General features: G+C 41.7%; 1 protein-coding gene across 3 annotated transcripts in view; it reads right to left on the bottom strand.

The window, feature by feature from the left end:
- Positions 1 to 1,791: 1,791 nt before the first annotated feature.
- Positions 1,792 to 15,974, bottom strand: part of ATXN7L1 (ataxin 7 like 1) — a 234,773-nt gene continuing 220,590 nt past the window's right edge. Inside the window, exons 10-12 of one of the 3 annotated variants that reach the window (XM_069765083.1) lie at positions 8,871 to 9,801; positions 5,775 to 5,849; positions 1,792 to 5,292 (exon numbers count right to left, since the gene is read on the bottom strand). In XM_069765083.1, coding sequence (XP_069621184.1) covers positions 5,251 to 5,292; positions 5,775 to 5,849; positions 8,871 to 9,801 — 1,048 coding nt within the window. In that variant the 3' untranslated portion in view covers positions 1,792 to 5,250. The remainder of the gene's footprint in view (positions 5,293 to 5,774; positions 5,850 to 8,870; positions 9,802 to 15,974) is intronic. The other 2 variants (XM_069765085.1, XM_069765084.1) reach the window with 2 other exon arrangements.

The raw sequence follows: 15,974 nt of genomic DNA, 5'->3' as shown, positions 1-15,974 counted from the left end.
GGAGAGAGGAAATTATGCAACTTCCAAACATTTATTGGATTAAAAAACATTAATAGATTCCATGATGAGTGTGGACACAGCTACAGGTTTCGAGCATCCATTGCATTCTTTAACAAAGCTAACATGTGCTGAATGCAGAATGATTTATACAACCATAAACCAATTGGAACACAGATGGTCAGTCACATGATAAAGTGTCATAATTGGACAAACGCACCATAGGGAACTAGGCGTGAAAAACGCACATAAGTGAATAATGATAAAACCATTACATAAGTGTGTAAGCAAACAATAACAAATATATATATTTTTTTAGTTTTTTTGTTATTGTTGTTGGATTAACACACTTTTGCAATGGTTTTATCATTCACTTATATGTGTTTTTCTCGCCTAGTTCCCTATGGTGCTTTTATCCAATTATGACACCATCATGTGACTGACCATCTGTGTTCCAATTGGTTTATGGTTGTATAAATCACTCTGCATTCAGCACATGTTAGCTTTGTAAAAGAATGCAATGGATGCTCGAAACACGTAGCTGTGTCCGCACTCATGATGGAATCTATTAAAGTTTTTTAATCCAATAAATGTTTGCAAGCTGGATCATTTCTTCTCTTCATTTCCACAGTGGTTCCTTGCAGATCCGTGCCTCCTTGGACGCCTAGCTGGGGGAGCTGGTTAATCCTTTTCTACGCTTCTCTATACCTTGTAATTAAAAAAAAAACTATGTCCAGCAGCCCATATTACAGACTTCAGGCATATGTTGTGGGCTTGTTGGCTTTTGGGTAAGTTTGGCAAGTAATACACCAAACGTAAAGCAAAAATAAAATGTCAACAGACCTAAAGGTTATGTAATTGTAACTCATAACATTAATGTGTATTTTACAGCTCCTTTTGGTGTTGTTTGATATCAAATATTTTTTTTATACCTCGCTGTGCAAATATACTTGCAGAAAGTGCAGAATTTTCTTGGAGTTGTAGGTAATAAATGAAAAACAGTCCATACATTCTTAACACCAGGTTAGGAAACATTTTTTTTTTTTTTTACAAATCACATTTCGATATTGACAGTGACTAATGAGCCATCAGTTCTCCACCATGCACAATTTGCCTTGTAATAACTGACATATTTATCGAGTTGCAGGCCACTATGACAGTAAAATGTTAAAGTGGATTCGTCTGTTTAAAAGTTTAAAAAAAAACAAAAACAAACGGACAAAAAAAACCTGTAAGAACATTCTTATTAATGTCCCAAAAGCAGGATGTCCTTTCACCACTACTACTCGATAGATGCGCTGACAGCTGACGTGTAGCAGGGCGAGGAAACACTTTGCTTTTCTGCATAGGTAATATCTTGGTGGCAAGTCCACTTTAAACTACAGGATCCTCATCTTCAAGAGCTCGGCTAGCAATTCATCCAGTCCTCTTTTGCAGTGTTTGTTATGCTTGTAAACAATTAGTCTATTACTTGTCCTTTTCACTAGCCTCTTGGAAGAAAGTGCCCGTTAGTGCACTTACCCCCATAAGAGCCCTCAGCTCATAATCTGCTGACTGCAATACAGAATAATAGAAAGTATGGCTACGTACTTGCTGCATTTGATGGTAGAGGGATAGCAAATTTGATATTTTCCCGATCTAAAAGGTAGCAAGAGTCCAGTTTCTGGAAGCCTAAACCAACATCCTACATATAGATCAGTTGGGCCGTGCAAGTGTGCAGCCATATCCACTATCATTCCACAAGGCACAGTGTTCGTTTTTCGTAATAATATCAAGCTAAAGACTTTAAAGACATTCTGTAAAAGGGCGATTTATTGTCCTTTGATTTGATGTTAGAAAAGAAATGAAATAAATGTACAAAGATGGCACAATACCTTCCCAGGCCAAATATGCCATGGGCTTGCAAGGCATACAAAGCCAGATTACATGTATTGCTTCAACATCTGCAGTACGTGAATTTTGGCCAAATGTTACTTTGAGGCATAGGTGCTATACGAAGATGTCTAGTATCAATTACAGTTCTCCTGCTTGACCCTTCTAGAATGGGAGGATCAGCTGAGACACTAAATCCCAGTTCAGAGTTCACTACATATAAATATATTCCATGTTTTAGGAAGAAGTAGGTCACTGAAAGGAAGGAATGTAAAGCAGCAAAGGAAGAGGCAAGATTTTCAATTCAAATCCTCAGTTTCTGAGCACATGAGAGGGAAAATAAATAAATAAGTAAATGACCATTTGTAAGATCATTACAATCTTAAACAAAAAGACTGTGCAAAAATAACAAAGATATGTACACATTATTTTCATCTTTAGAAATATACAACATAATCCATATAAAAAAAATATAAACATTGCTTTGACTTTCCTAATTTTCATTATGCAATCTCAAGTCATTTATCTCAGCAAAACATAAATTATAACATTAACACTAAAACAACAAAAAAATCCTCAATGTTTCTTTTCCCCTGAACAATCTTAGCGTGGATTCATAATTTCTTCTACACATTTCAGGAGCCGTATGAAGCAGAATAAGAAAAACAAGCCAACATCCTTTTCTGTAGTTGATTTAAAACAAGTCAACGTATTAAGTGCACTTTTAACACTGTAGAGACAGAAAGTGTTTGGTATGACTGAAGTTTGGAAAACTTTGATAAATATCCTTTAGACACAGGGAGAATACATTTTTTTTCTATACAGCAGGACAATGCATGTGATAAGAACAGATCACAGTCCAAAGAGAAATGGTTGACATTTCATAGTTAAATTTATGCCAATGCAGTTTATTATTTCATGTGATTTTTTTTGTACAACCTGGGTACAGAATTTTTTTTTTTTCATATTTGAATTGTATATGGAAACTCATGCAAGTATAAGCCCTGGTCCTGCAGCCCAATAAAGGATAGAAAAAAACATATAACACTTCAGAGTCCACATCAGTGATCTAGGTGGGATGAATATATATGTATAGAACAAGCTTGGTACCACCAGGATACACAGTATAAAACATGATCGGGGAGATTTCTCTAATAAATTAACATTTGTAACTGCTTTGTTATATTAAGTCTATAACATTTTTGTAATAATAAATAGTTTATCTTCCTCCTATCATCCTTCACGTGACCACTGCAACATCTATAAAACGCTAGCTCAGTAGAGGTGAGAAGAATGTATTGCATTTTATAGTAAGTCATACTATATTGGCTTTATAGAGTCCTTACACAGACCAAGGTCTGTAGCGGGGGGTTACCTGAATATTGAGTGGGCTACATGTTAGAAAAATAAAACCGTTTCTAATAGAATTGCTCAGACCCATTTCTAATGTATTTGTTATAATTCACAAACACTAATGACTACATGGAAAGTATTACCCATATGGTGTGCTGGGAGACATTGCTTAATCTCCCATTGCTGACTTGCTTTCTTTGGGTGCCCTTATTTCCAATAAGTATAATCAGGACATCATATAACCTGAAATATTTAAATTAAAATACACCCCAAAAATACAGAACTTATATAGACTTTGTTGTTGTATTAACTGGCTTATAAAGGAACCGAACTTTCACCAAACTTTGAACAATAATAATAATACAGGTGATAAACTTTGTTGCACATCTTCCCAAAGAATCTGCTTCCTTCTCCACTTATCAGACACTTCTTCTTCCCCCTTGGAACTCACCATCGACTGAAGAAGCAGCACGAGTCCACATTGCTCAGAGAAGACTGACTGCACGTGTCTGGGTTCAGAGCTCTATAACGTGTTTTACTGCACATCAGAGCTTGATTCAGATGAAGAAAGCTCAGCTTTGCTGTAAAATGTCCTTCATGTTGCTGCAGCTTGTCTGTGTGAGCTAAAAAGTGACTGAAGAGCAGCCGTTCCCCTCTCTGTGCTCATACCTCCAGCAAACAGTGGATTGTAAAGTACACAGAGTCTGCAGTGAGGAACACTGGTGAGAAGGCAGGATGTGTCTCACACAATGCGAGAAATTGTGTTATTCCTTATGGACACCTTATTCTGATAGGTTAGTTGAAAGCAGTGGTATCCTTTAAACCATACTAAGGGCTGGAGGACCAGAGCCTACATTTCAAAGTTCATTATATTGATTTATTCAATATATTGTCACCATTTCACGGTCTGCTGTTTATTTCACACTGATATCACTTTCATAGTGAGATAACAGAATGTGTGTTACATATGTGGGGTCAGTTTCCACCACAGATGTGATGGGAGATATTCTGCAAGTGAATGTTCATCAACTTCTGACTTTTTGCTTTAAGAATAATAATAAGCAGACTGCTATTTTCTGCCACCCTCATACCACCTTAAATATATTAAAATTATACCTTTATATATTTTGTTAATCTTTGTTCTTTCCTTTGACGATCAACGACCACTTTATCCAAGAAATTGATAAGATTAGGAATGGAGGAAGACTTCATAAAATGAAGAACATTGGTTAAATAATCCTTTTTTGATCACAATATACAAAAGGAAACATCTGGCCAGCACTCTTGACATCTCATGGTACTCAGTGATGTGTATGGATTCCAACAGTAGTGTACATATAACCACGGCACTCAAGAAATTCAATGCAGGAAAAATTTTTTATTGACAAGTCAGCCTATGGAATTAAATGTATCTACACATCAAGTGTCGCCAACATTTACTTCATCAAATGTCTGGTGTGCCGTGGTCATCTGTACAGTACACACTAGACCGTGAGGAACATTCTGGAACAGTACATCTCCCATCACAAATAAAGCTACTATACATTACAGTGTTATGTATTCAGGGAATACAAGTACAATCCACATGGTTTTTCTTCACTGTTGTCGTTTAGATTAATTTAAGATTCTGTGACAAATTCCATATTGTCTCTGCTGCAGGAGTCTTAATAAAACTGATATAATAAAAAATAATTTTAGTGGTAAAAAGAAGCAGAAAAATAAATAAGAAGTACAGACATCGCTGATGTGACCTTTTTACTGTCAGAAGCTGAGGAAGAGGAAGAAAGGGTTTCAAGGCAGATTTTGCTTTTCTCCTGAAACACCCTTGAGATTGAGAAGGATTTCTACAGGAAAAGTAATACACCAACTAAGTGGCAAAGCAAAAACACCCAGTTTGGTTCTGTAAACTTTAGACTAACACGTCTCCGTCATTTAGTTATGAAAGGCGATATCGTCCCTGCCCACTTCAAGTAAACCGCTTGATGGGCTGCTGAGATCTCATAGCAATCGTCCAATTATCTCCCAGTGTCATGGAAGCGTTCTTATCCTTCCAGCACGATTTGAAGTCTTCTTAAAAACAAAGAGATACACATTATTACAATCATGCTGCATCACAATCATTTTGTTTCTTCTACTACTAGATTAAATGGGCTGTCAATTTTAAGTACCCCAATGAGGAATTCGGAAAAAAATTAATGACCCTAATCTGATAGCCAGTGGCGGAGACAGCTACAGGAGACCAAACATGTCCATGCAATCAATCAACAGCCCAATGTTTTTAATAAGATTTGCGGAATGCTTTATTCCCATTGTGGTCATCATGCAGTAAAATTGGACACTTGCTGCAGAGTTTCCCCACAGATTAGAAGGACTCTGTCAGCACAGAATGACTGTTCAAACCAAGTCATGCTTTAACTTGTAGTCTCTGGTATTATGGATTTGCGCTTCTGCATCTCTAATCTTCATACTATTTATTTGTAATCCTCAAGATATGACAATTTAATATAATAATGTAACACAGAAATCTTAATCCTGCTTATTTCTCCACTTACTTGCTTGTTATGTACTGGACTTGATGTACTTGAAGGAGTAGATTGTGACAAAGCTACACCGCTACTTTTCCCCATCTGGCGAGAAAATATAATATAAGCAAAATTATTTACTGTAAGAAATATTTAGCATGAAAATGTGGGCATAGTCACCGACCTACAGCACAGTGGATCCTGAGCAGACTGCTTTGGAGGTTGGCGCTGAATCCGGAAGCAATCATCTGCTGCATTCAGAAGTCTCAAGACCGCTGAAGCCGGCAGTGGTCAGGTGACCAGAAGAGTTCGTTATCAGATAAACACCCGATGATGTACTCTTTTTGATCACAGGCTTCAATAGCCCTGTGCCTTCCGAACCATGAAGGCCTCACTTCCATGACCTCCAAAGCAGTATGCACAACTGCCTCCACACGAATGCCGGTGAATATGCCTTCATTTTTTATTTTAAAATCGTGCATGGTCAAGTTTTTTTTTCTGTCAGACAACCCCTTTAAGTATTGCAATAAATGTAGATTACTTTCTACAGATTTATTTTATCTTTTCTTGTTTATCAAATAGCTTAATGTAATCCATTAATCACACTTGTTACACAAAAAAAATCTGGGCAAAGGGGAGGTAAATACTTTAATAACCTGGGTACTTACCTGTACTAATAATACTTTTAAAATAAAATGCCACAAACGTGGTGGAGGGGTTGGCTTGCTCCTGTCTGATACTTGCTCCTTTACCCCAATTCCACTACCACCCTCCGCTACTCTTCCCTCGTTTGAGGTGCACTCCGTCCGCATCTACTCCCCCTCCAACCTCCAGCTGGCTTTCATCTACCGCCCCACAGAACTATCCATCTCCACCTTTCTTGACCACTTCACCACCTGGCTACTTCATTTCCTCTCAGCCGACATCCCCACTATCATCATGGGTGATTTCAATATCCCCATTGACACTTCCACCTCAGCCGTCTCAACTTTTATCACCCACTGCCTCCTTTGGCCTCACTCAATGGACATCCGCAGCCACCCATAAAGATGGCCACACATTGGACCTCATTTTCACCCGCCTCTGTTCCATTACTAATCTCACTAGCTCACCCCTCCCCCTGTCTGACCACAACCTACTGACATTTTCTTCCCTCTCCCCTCCTAGTGCGCAACCTCCACTCCACAAACTCACTCACCCTTGCAGAAACCTCAAACACCTCAATCTACACTCACTCTCCGAGTCCCTTCATCCCAACCCTAACACAACTCTTCAACCTCTCACTTACAAACGGTGTCTTCCCCTCATCCTTCAAACACGCATCAATCACACCTATCCTCAAAAAACTCTCCCTCTGCCCATCCTCTGTGTCCAGCTATCGTCCGATATCCCTTCTCCCTTATGCCTCAAAACTACTGGAACAGCATGTCCATCTTGAACTGTCCTCCCACCTCTCCTCCTGCTAACTGAAGTGACCAATGACCTACTAACCTCCAAGAGCAAGCAACACTACTCTGTCATCATCCTGGACTTGTCTTCTGCCTTCGACACTGTGGACTACTCCCTCCTGTTACAGATTTTCTCATCTCTTGGCATCACGGACTTGGCCCTATCCTGGATCTCATCATATCTAACAGACCGGACATTCAGTGTCTCTCTCTCCCACAGCACCTCCTCATCTCGCCCCGTCTGTCGGTGTTCCCCAAGGCTCAGTTCTAGGACCCCTACTCTTCTCCATCTACACCTTCGGCCTGGGACAGCTCATAGAATGCCATGGTTTACAATATCATCTCTACGCTGATGACACGCAGATCTACCTATCTGGACCCGACCTCACTTTCTTACTGACCAAAATCCCACAATGTCTGTCTGCTATTTCATCCTTCTATTCTGCTAGTTTTCTAAAACTGAACATGGACAAAGCAGAATTCATCATCTTTCCCCCACCTCACTCTACCCCTCCACCCGACCTATCCATCAATGTCAATGGCTGCACACTTTACCCGGTCCCACACGCTCAGTGCCTCGGGGTGATCCTTGACTCTACCCTCTCTTTCAAGCCACATATCCAAGCCCTTGCCTCCTCTTGCCGATTCCAACTAAAAAAACATTTCCCGGATCCGTGCATTCCTTGACCATGAAACCACAAAAACACTAGTACATGCCCTTATCTCCTGCCTCGACTACTGCAACCTCCTACTCTCTGGCCTCCCCTCTGGCACCACTCCAATCCATCGTAAACTCTGCTGCCCGACTAATCCACCTGTCTCCCCGTTACTCCCCAGCCTCTCCTCTCTGCCAGACTCTTCACTGGCTTCCTATTGCCCAGAGGCTACAGTTCAAAACACTAACAATGACATACAAAGCCATTCACAACCTGACTCCTCCATACATATGTGACATGGTCTCCCGATACCTACCTACACGCAACCTTCGATCGTCTCATGATCTCCTTTTCTGTTCCTCTCTCATCTCTTCCTCCCACAACCACATCCAAAACTTCTCCCGTGCTTCACCTATACTCTTGAACTCTCTACCCCAACACATCAGGCTCTCGCCTGCCACGGAAACCTTCAAAAGGAACCTGAAGACCCACCTCTTCCGACAAGCCTACAACCTGCAGTGATCCCCAGTCTACTGAACCGCCGCATGACCATCTCCACCCTCTCCTAGTGTATCCTCACCCATCCCCTGTAGACTGTGAGCCCTCACGGGCAGGGTCCTCTCTCCTCCTGTACTTGTGTGTGCCTTGTTTTACTCAAGTTTATTGTACTTGTCTATATTTGCCCCGTTCACATGTAAAGCCCCATGGCGCTATAAAAATGTATAATAATAATAAAAAATTTTCAAGTACTTTTTTTATCTTCATTAAACCCTCTCATAGTGAACAGCCCAGAAATGAACATGCAGCACACCTAAAGAGATTATCCCTCATGATTCTTCAGACGTTATACAAAAGGATAATCAAAAAAAATAAAGATTTTAATTGAAATTGGTGCACCAGCTCTAATTAAGAGCACCCCATAACTGGATGTATCATATGAAAAGAGAGTGAATATAAAAAACAAAGTTCAGGCTTGCAAACAGAAGCCATGTCCCACCTGCAATATCTGATCATTTTCTTACCTGACGAGACATGGAGCTATTTGGGGAATCTGGCACAGAAGATATAAGGTTGGTGGTGTTCTTTTTGTGAACACTGTTCATACCAGGCATTTTAGTGATTTTACAGGTCTTACTGCTCGCACTAGAGTTTTTACGCTTTTTTCCCTCGGATTTATCAAAAGGAAGAGGCAATGAGGACACTGCATTGTGCACCGCCAATGTGTGCTCCCCCGGATGATGCACCAGGGAAGACACTGACAGGCTAGAGTCAATACTGCTAACAACCATGCTCATGTGTTTTATAGAGTCCGTTGAGCTGCCAGATAAAGAAGTCCTTACTGACGATTCCAGTTTGGCACTGATTGGGCTTGTTCCATTGTTTGTATTGTGCACAGACACGCTATTATAGGAAGAAGTTGCCTGATAAGAGTTAATCGTAGCACTAGAGTTCAAAATGCAGTTTTTCTTGTGGGACCCTGAAAACGTAGACGAGGAGGACGTCTGTAAAGGTAATGAAGAGAAAGAGGTGGAAGAAGGCGTCTGAGGCTTTTTCTTTTTGTTACTTGAAGGCTCGTCGCTCCGTGAAGACAGGTCTTTTACTTTTGACGATTTTCCAGGCTTGGATTTTGGTGGCTTGTGTGACGGTGAGGGACTGGTGGTCGGTACAGGAGAAACGGCAGACGGGGCTTTGAAGGTAGAGTCCATAATATTTAGAGTAGTTGCGACATGAGGGAAAGCAGTGATATGTGACGTAACAGAATTTGTGTCTGATGAGGAGACATAAGATGCATTGGATAACATATATGAGGAGGTGGTTCTGGAGTTGGTGGGAGGGGAGGGCAGGTATACCGAACTCGGACTGCTGAAGGGCTGCAGAACCGATGCAGGAAAAGGGCTGTTGATGTACGCTGCTGGAGAAGGCATAGGACAATCTGCGGCTGGAGGAATTTTTCTTGGGATAAGAAAGAAAAAAAGCAACCATTAAACAGTAATACCACTTCCAGTATGTCGGCTGAAAAACAATGTCAAACATTTACAGACATGGAGTTTCTAGCTATAGTGTAAAGTACATGTACAGTTAAGTCCATATGTATTTGGACAGAGACAACATTTTTCTAATTTTGGTTATAGAGATTACCACAATGAATTTTAAACAAAACAATTCAGATGCAGTTGAAGTTCAGACTTTCACCTTTCATTTGAGGGTATCCACATTAAAATTGGATGACGGGTTAGGAGTTTCAGCTCCTTAACATGTGCCACCCTGTTTTTAAAGGGACCAAAATTAATTGGACAGATTAAATAATTTTAAATAAAATGTTCATTTCTAGCACTTGGTTGAAAACCCTTTGTTGGCAATGACTGCCTGAAGTCTTGAACTCATGGACATCACCAGACGCGGTGTTTCCTCCTTTTTGATGCTCTGCCAGGCCTTCACTGCGGTGGTTTTCAGTTGCTGTTTGTTTGTGGGCCTTTCTGTCTGAAGTTTAGTCTTTAACAAGTGAAATGCATGCTCAATTGGGTTGAGATCAGGTGACTGACTTGGCCATTCAAGAATATTCCACTTCTTTGCTTTAATAAACTCCTGGGTTGCTTTGGCTTTATGTTTTGGGTCATTGTCCATCTGTAGTATGAAACGACAACCAATCAGTTTGGCTGCATTGGCTGGATCTGTGCACACAGTATGGTTCTGAATACCTCAGAATTCATTCGGCTTCTTCTGTCCTGTCACATCATCAATAAATACTAGTGACCCAGTGCCACTGGCAGCCATGCATGCCCAAGCCATCACACTGCCTCCGCCATGTTTTACAGATGATGTGGTAGGCTTTGGATCATGAGCTGTACCACGCCTTCGCCATACTTTTCTCTTTCCATCATTCTGGTAGAGGTTGATCTTGGTTTCATCTGTCCAAAGAATGTTCTTCCAGAACTGTGCTGGCTTTTTTATATGTTTTTTTTTTAGCAAAGTCCAGTCTAGCCTTATTATTCTTGATGCTTATGAGTGGCTTGCACCGTGCAGTGAACCCTCTGTATTTACTTTCATGCTGTCTGCTCTTTATGGTAGTTTTGTTTTGGATATTGATACACCGACCTCTTGGAGAGTGTTGTTCACTTGGTTGGCTGTTGTGAAGGGGTTTCTCTTCACCATGGAGATTATTCTGCCATCATCCACGACTGTTGTCTTCCGTGGGCGCCCAGGTCTTTTTGCATTGATTAGTTCACCAGTGCTTTCTTTCCTTCTCAGGATGTACCAAACTGTAGATTTTGCCACTCCTAATATTGTAGCAATTTCTCGGATGGCTTTTTTTCTTTTTTCGCAGATTAAGGATAGCTTGTTTCACCTGCATGGAGAGCTCCTTTGACCGCATGTTTACTTCATAGCAAAACCTTCCAAATGCAAGCACCACACCTCAAATCAACTCCAGGCCTTTTATCTGCTTAATTGAGAATGACATAACGAAGGGATTGCCCACACCTGTCCAAGAAATAGCCTTGGAGTTAATTGTCCAATTACTTTTGGTCCCTTTAAAAACAGGGTGGCACATGTTAAGGAGCTGAAACTCCTAAACCCTTCATTCAATTTTAATGTGGATACCCTCAAATGAAAGCTGAAAGTCTGAACTTCAACTGCATCTGAATTGTTTTGTTTAAAATTCATTGTGGTAATGTCTATAACCAAAATTAGAAAAATGTTGTCTGTCCACATATATATGGACTTAACTGTAATTAGTTTTCTAATCTTATCCCCAATTCCCATAGTCCTTAGATATAGGCTGGCTAAGAGCACTTAAATACATTTAGATACTCACTACACTGATATGAAAATATATACCATACCAGTAAGAGAAATGACAAAAGGAGAGATAATGCTAGAAGGGAAATTACTTTATTGAAAGCAAAATAAACAGGGTAAACAATTAAATATTTAAAATAGACAGCGGGAAGTGCATTACCTCCAAAATAGATAGGGAGGAAAAGCAGCAAAGAACCCAGATGCCTGCACTACACCTGTGGTACTAAAAGGGCATAATATACAATATGAGTCAGTAATGTTAGAGATCAGGAAAAAGGGGTTTGTAGGTAGGAATGGATCAACCAACCAGGATGAAATAAGCTCCTAAAAATAATAATATTATATGCCAAGAAGTGCAAAAATAGAAAAGGCTGCCTGCACGGATTATAATCCTAATGGCCATAGACTGAAAACACCCTGTATCCTATTATCCCTGCCCTTATAGAAAATACCATGCAGCCAACATGTAAAGAAGAAATTTCCATACTTAGGTATTGAAATTACTATTACCTGAAGTGGATGTCTAGTTGCTGCGGTGCAGTGCGGTAGGGAGACAGAGCTGTATCCTGCCCCGCGCCCGATGAGGGAAGAAGCTCATTTGCGAAATGGCCTTTGATACATATATCCCTGGCAGGAACAATATAATAACTTAACTGCTCACCCAATCTGTCAGGTTAGACATGAAGAAAAAAAAGCCACTCTGCTCACCAAGTCCCCATGCTCTGCTCACTGAGCCACTCTGCTCACTAAGTCTCCATGCTCTGCTCACTAAGTCTCCATGCTCTGCTCACTGAGCCGCTCTGCTCACTGAGCCACTCTGCTCACTGAGGCCCCTTTCACAGATCAGTTTTTTTGCTATCAGTCGCAATCCGTCGAATTTTGAAAAAAAAGGATCTGGCGGCATCAGTCGCCGGATCGTGTTTTTCTCATAGACTTGTATTAGCGACAGATGGCCTCACGTTTCATCCGTCGTTCGCCGGATCCATCGAAAATAGTTTGTCCGGGGCCGGAGACAACAGGCAAAGTAACGTTTTTTGTCTCCATCGAAAAAACGGACTACGACGGATCCGTCACTTGCTAGAATGGAAGCCTATGGGTGCCGGATCCGTCAAATGACGGATTCCGTTTTTTTTTTAACTGAGCATGTTCCACTTTTTTCGGATCCAATTAGCTACCCTCCAGAGTTGGATCCGTCGAAAAAACGAATCCGTCGCATCAGTTTTTCACATTCTGCGACAGATCAATCGATCCGTCAAGCTAACGGATTGTGACTGACGGCAAAAAACTGATATGTGAAAGGGCCCTAAGTCTTCGTGCTCTGCTGTAACTGCAAATAGCTGCTTCAGAAAAAGAGCTGGGACTCTACTGTCACTTATTGCCATCATGGTTTCTGTTTAGAGCAGAGCACAGAGGGCCTTTTATTTTCTGCTCCAAGTCCTGTTGTAAACCCGTCAGGTTAGAGAGCAAATAAATTATACAAGTTCATGTTGCTGTTCCTCTGTCTGACAGGAACTACCAGGTAACTCAGAGATATATGTATCAAGCAGAATTTCTTCAGGCTGCAACCTGACCTCATGCTTGCCTAGGACGGATTGCAACCAGAAAAAGGCAACAGTGGCCATCTTGGATTACCTCTCAAAGAACCCCTTCAATAAGACACATGCCTGTGTGCATGGTAACTGAAAACGTCACCATCCCCCTTTCTTGTGCAGGAAGATGTTCTCTCAGTGGATATTCTGATCTAATGCTGAAGATAAAAAGAGTGCTGAGATAAAAAGAGTGCTGAGGTAAAAAGAGGCTGCTCACCACTGCTGCCCTCCCATCTTTTTGATTTAATAATGGAGATGCCAGAGGCGCTGAGGTAAGTAGTGAGGTAAGGCTGATCACACTGCTGTGAGCGAATATACTCGTTACTCGAGATTTCTCGAGCATGTTCGGGTGACCTCCGAGTATATTTTAGTGCTCGGAGATTTAGTTTTCTTCGCTGCAGCTGAATTATTTACATCTGTTAGCCAGCTTGATTACATGTGGGGATTCCCTAGCAACCAGGCAACCCCCACATGTACTTATGCTGGCTAACAGATGTAAATCATTCAGCTGCGGCGAAGAAAACTAAATCTCCGAGCACTAAAAATACTCGGAGAACACCCGAGCATGCTGGGGAAATCTCGAGTAACGAGTTTATTCGCTCATCACTAGTTCTGATGTAAGAGACTGCTGCTTACACTGGTGTCCAACCTGTCTTTCTGATCCAATACTGGAGAGGTAAGAGGAGGCGGCTCACTCTGTTCTACACTGTCTTTCTTGATTTAGTGCTGGAGATCACAGGGGTGTGCAGGTAAAAAGAAGCTCCTCACACTGCTCTTACACTTTCTTTCTATCCTAATACTGGAGATACCAGAGATGCTGAGGTAAGAAGAGGCTGCTCACACTGCTGTTCATCATGTCTTTCTATTCTAATACTGGAGAAATCAGAGGTGCTGAGGTAAGAAGAGGCTGTTCACACTGCTGATCATCATGTCTTTCTATTCTAATACTGGAGAAATCAGAGGTGCTGAGGTAAGAAGAGGCTGTTCACACTGCTGATCATCATGTCTTTCTATTCTAATACTGGAGAAATCAGAGGTGCTGAGGTAAGAAGAGGCTGTTCACACTGCTGTTCATCATGTCTTTCTATTCTAATACTGGAGAAATCAGAGGTGCTGAGGTAAGAAGAGGCTGTTCACACTGCTGTTCATCATGTCTTTCTATTCTAATACTGGAGAAATCAGAGGTGCTGAGGTAAGAAGAGGCCGCTCACATTACTGTCCACACTGTCTTTCTAATCTAATACTAGAGATGACAGGCACTGAGGTGAGAAGATGCTGCTTTCTCTGTCGTCCACTCTGTCTTTCTGTTGTAATGCTAGAGATACCGGACTGCTGAGGTACGAAGAGGATCCTAACACTGCTGTCCAATCTTTCTTTCAGGTCTAATACTGGAGATATACAATGAAGGCAATACTTAAAGGGAGACTATCAGGTCTGATAATGCTATTAACCTGCAGATATAGAGTTAATCTGCATATTAATGGTGTTATGAAGGTGCCTTGCTGCTGTATTGAAAGTGCGGCACCTGTGAGAAAATGTTATTACTCCAGGGGGCCCATGGCTTTCAGCCATTCAAGTGTGCCCTGAACAATTACGGTTACCACTCAGAGCAGTGAGAGCAGTGTCTGTAACCACACTCCGGTACTGACTGACAGCAAGCTCTACAAAGCATCAGATCAGAGCTGGCTGTCAGTCAGTACTGGGCCGTACGCACAGCTGCCACGCCGCTCTCAGTGCGGTGAGTGGTCACTGTAATCGCCCTGGACATGCCTGCACAACTGAAAGCCGTCGGCCCCAGGAGAAAGTGAACTTTAATACTGCAGCTGGGCCATTTCATAATGCTATTAACCTGCAACTAAATGCTATGTTTTATACGCCTATAAACAAAAACGGAGCAGAATGTCCCACGGATAGCAAATATAAAATAAACAAATTTTATTAATACAATAACATACAAAAAATAATAATATATGTAACAACAGTATAAATTGAGGATAAGGTGTCTGACACAAGGACAAACACACCAAAAATGCGCACATAATACAAATACAGGGCGCAGCAAAGAGCATAGCATGGGACGAGAGTATACCCCGTAACAATAAATACGTAATAAGGTGCAACAGGTAATATATACAGAGTCAAGTAGTGACACAAAAGGACAGGGAATACACAGTAAACCAGTTAACCCTTAATGGGGATAAACCCTGCCTTCATAAGCACTCCACCCATATTGCAAACAGCCCAGAGGTGTTGCACCATGAGGATAGATCCCTACCCCAGCCTACTGCTTACCCATGTGCGAAAATTCCGGTGTGTACCGTCCCACGAAAAGCCCCGACGCGCGTTTCGCATACTAACTGCTTCTTCGGGGGGCTGTGTGGCTTCTAACTAGACGCCCGGATTTTATATCACCATTGCAGCTGGGAGAAATGAGGCGCAGGCGCGCTACAGCGCACGCGAGTGGATCCACCAGCCGGCAACACGCCAACTTCCGGCCTTCCCAGCGACGCCCAGAACAGAGGGAAATCCCTCGTGACGTCACTAATCTGGGCGTCACTGTCAAGGAAGCCTTGTGGAGGCGCGGCACGGATCGGGATCCACAGCGCAAGCGCGGCACCACGGCGGCCATATTGGAAAGGGGAAGAAATCCTGGCAACGCACAAAACAGGTAATTAACACAGTAAAAGGTAACACCAGACTCCCGCCCGGCAAATGCATCCTGAAAGGCATGAACGCAGG

The sequence above is a fragment of the Ranitomeya imitator genome, chromosome 4, assembly GCF_032444005.1.
Source record: "Ranitomeya imitator isolate aRanImi1 chromosome 4, aRanImi1.pri, whole genome shotgun sequence".
Taxonomy (NCBI): domain Eukaryota; kingdom Metazoa; phylum Chordata; class Amphibia; order Anura; family Dendrobatidae; genus Ranitomeya; species Ranitomeya imitator.
This window is presented reverse-complemented; position numbering and strand designations above follow the sequence as displayed.